Below are 2,500 nucleotides of genomic sequence, written 5' to 3'. Positions count from 1 at the left end.
GTCCGTCTCATCGTCTTCTGCTAGGTCATGAGAGCTTCAGTCACGTTAATGGAGACTCGTTGTCTGCAAAATAACGTTATTTTTCTCAACAGTAAAATTTTTGGCGCCAAAGCAACGGTTGAAGACTTTATTGAACGTTACTGGAGCAGTGTTTAAAGTGTTCCAATATGGCGACGAAGGTGGTTCCAATATGGCGACGAAGGTGTTCCAATATGGCGACGAAGGTGTTCCAATATGGCGACGAAGGTGTTCCAATATGGCGACGAAGGTGGTTCCAATATGGCGACGTAGGTGGTTCCAATATGGCGACGAAGGTGGTTCCAATATGGCGACGAAGGTGGTTCCAATATGGCGACGAAGGTGGTTCCAATATGGCGACGAAGGTGGTTCCAATATGGCGACGAAGGTGTTCCAATATGGCGACGAAGGTGGTTCCAATATGGCGACGAAGGTGGTTCCAATATGGCGTCCGGCTTTCTCTCTCCGGAGATAATTTTTCTCCTCAAATCCTATCTCTTCCCTGATGCGCTCCCTGGATCACATCCGGTGAATGTCTTCTCCTAATACTTCCTGGTCCCTGTCAACCTCTGGCTCCTGTGGCGGTACCTGTGTAGCTTCGATCACATACACCACACCTTGACACCGATGCTATCCGGCTGTTATTTACATCTGGGCCCCAGTGAGGCATTAATCCGATCCACCGGAGGACAGGCGCATTCTGCCGGATGCTATTTAGCTTTTGTTTACATCCGTCGGTGGCGGCGGAGGGAGGGGAGGGGGCTACAGGGGGCTACAGGGGGATGGTAACAGGGCTTCTGATGAGCTTGTTCGCGAATAATTACGGCCTGTGAGAAGCTAGTTGCATGCAATAAGTTAATGCCCTTTGTGTCGCAGCGGAGCAACGCAGTGCAAGCCTTTGTAGCCCTGCCAGCCAGCCGACACAGCCATTCTCGCGCCCAATGTGCTTCAGGCAAGGCAAACTTGGCCCCTCTTTGTCCGCCCCCCCCCCTCCACCCCCTTCCGGGCCCCAGGGAGGGGGGGGCAGGGGAGAGGACCTGGAGATGACGGCACTGAAAGTTAAGGACGACGGTATTCTGGGTTGTGGAGGAGAATACTTAGAGGATACACCCCAACATCCAGGACCCCAACATCCTGGACCCCAACATCCTGGACCCCAACATCCAGGACCACAACATCCAGGACCCCAACATCCTGGACCCCAACATCCAGGACCCCCAACATCCTGGACCCCAACATCCAGGATCCCCAACATCCAGCACCCCAACATCCAGGACCCCAACATCCAGGACCCCAACATCCAGGACCCCAACATCCAGGACCCCAACATCCAGGACCCCAACATCCAGGACCCCAACATCCAGCACCCCAACATCCAGGACCCCAACATCCAGGACCCCAACATCCAGGACCCCAACATCCAGGACCCCAACATCCAGGACCCCAACATCCAGGACCCCAACATCCAGGACCCCAACATCCAGCACCCCAACATCCAGGACCCCAACATCCAGGACCCCAACATCCAGGACCCCAACATCTAGGATCCCCAACATCCAGCACCCCAACATCCAGGACCCCAACATCCAGGACCCCAACATCAAACACTAAGATGACACCACAGTGAAAGCAGAACAACATCTTGAAAGGACAATGACAGACAAGCGGAGAAGAACTTAAGACTGAACTACTTGCCAGAGCGGCTCGTAATTTGTGCCGTGTAAAGTGTTCAGATGAGATCTGAGTGTCTCTTGTGTGGTGGGGGAGGTGTGGGGGTCGGGGTGGGGGTGTGGGGGAGGTGTGGGGGGTGTACACTGTGGTGGTGGAGGTGTGGGGGGTGGGTGGGGGTGTACACTGTGGTGGGGGAGGTGTGGGGGTGGGTGGGGGTGTGGGGGTGGTGGGGGAGGTGTGGGGGGGTGTCTGGGGGTGTACACTGTGGTGGGGGAGGTGTGGGGGGGGGGTGTGGGGGTGGTGGGGGAGGTGTGGGGGGTGTCTGGGGGTGTACACTGTGGTGGTGGAGGTGTGGGGGGTGGCTGGGGGTGTACAGTGTGGTGGAGGAGGTGTGGAGGGTGGGTGGGGGTGTACACTGTGGTGGTGGAGGTGTGGGGGGGTGGGTGGGGATGTACACTGTGGTGGGGGGGTGTGGGGGTGGTGGAGGAGGTGTGGGGGGTGTACACTGTGGTGGTGGAGGTGTGGGGGGTGGCTGGGGGTGTACACTGTGGTGGGGGAGGTGTTGGTGGCTGGGGGGTGTTGGGGTGGTGGGGTAGGTGTGGGGGGTGGCTGGGGGTGTACACTGTGGTGGGGGAGGTGTGGGGGGTGGGTGGGGGTGTACACTGTGGTGGTGGAGGTGAGGGGGTGGCTGGGGGTGTACACTGTGGTGGGGGGGTGGCTGGGGGTGTACACTGTGGTGGGGGGGTGGCTGGGGGTGTACACTGTGGTGGGGGGGTGGCTGGGGGTGTACACTGTGGTGGGGGGGTGGGGG

At 58.4% G+C, this 2,500-nt stretch overlaps 1 protein-coding gene across 1 annotated transcript; it reads left to right on the top strand.

Annotated features, from left to right (window-relative positions):
* Positions 1 to 1,061: 1,061 nt before the first annotated feature.
* On the top strand, positions 1,062 to 1,562 carry LOC138370353 (phospholipid scramblase-like). The gene has a single exon (XM_069334703.1). The coding sequence runs from the start codon at positions 1,062 to 1,064 to the stop codon at positions 1,560 to 1,562; it is 501 nt and encodes a 166-aa protein (XP_069190804.1).
* The last annotated feature ends 938 nt before the right edge of the window (positions 1,563 to 2,500 follow it).

This window comes from Procambarus clarkii, chromosome 4, assembly GCF_040958095.1.
Source record: "Procambarus clarkii isolate CNS0578487 chromosome 4, FALCON_Pclarkii_2.0, whole genome shotgun sequence".
NCBI classification, from domain to species: domain Eukaryota; kingdom Metazoa; phylum Arthropoda; class Malacostraca; order Decapoda; family Cambaridae; genus Procambarus; species Procambarus clarkii.
This window is presented reverse-complemented; position numbering and strand designations above follow the sequence as displayed.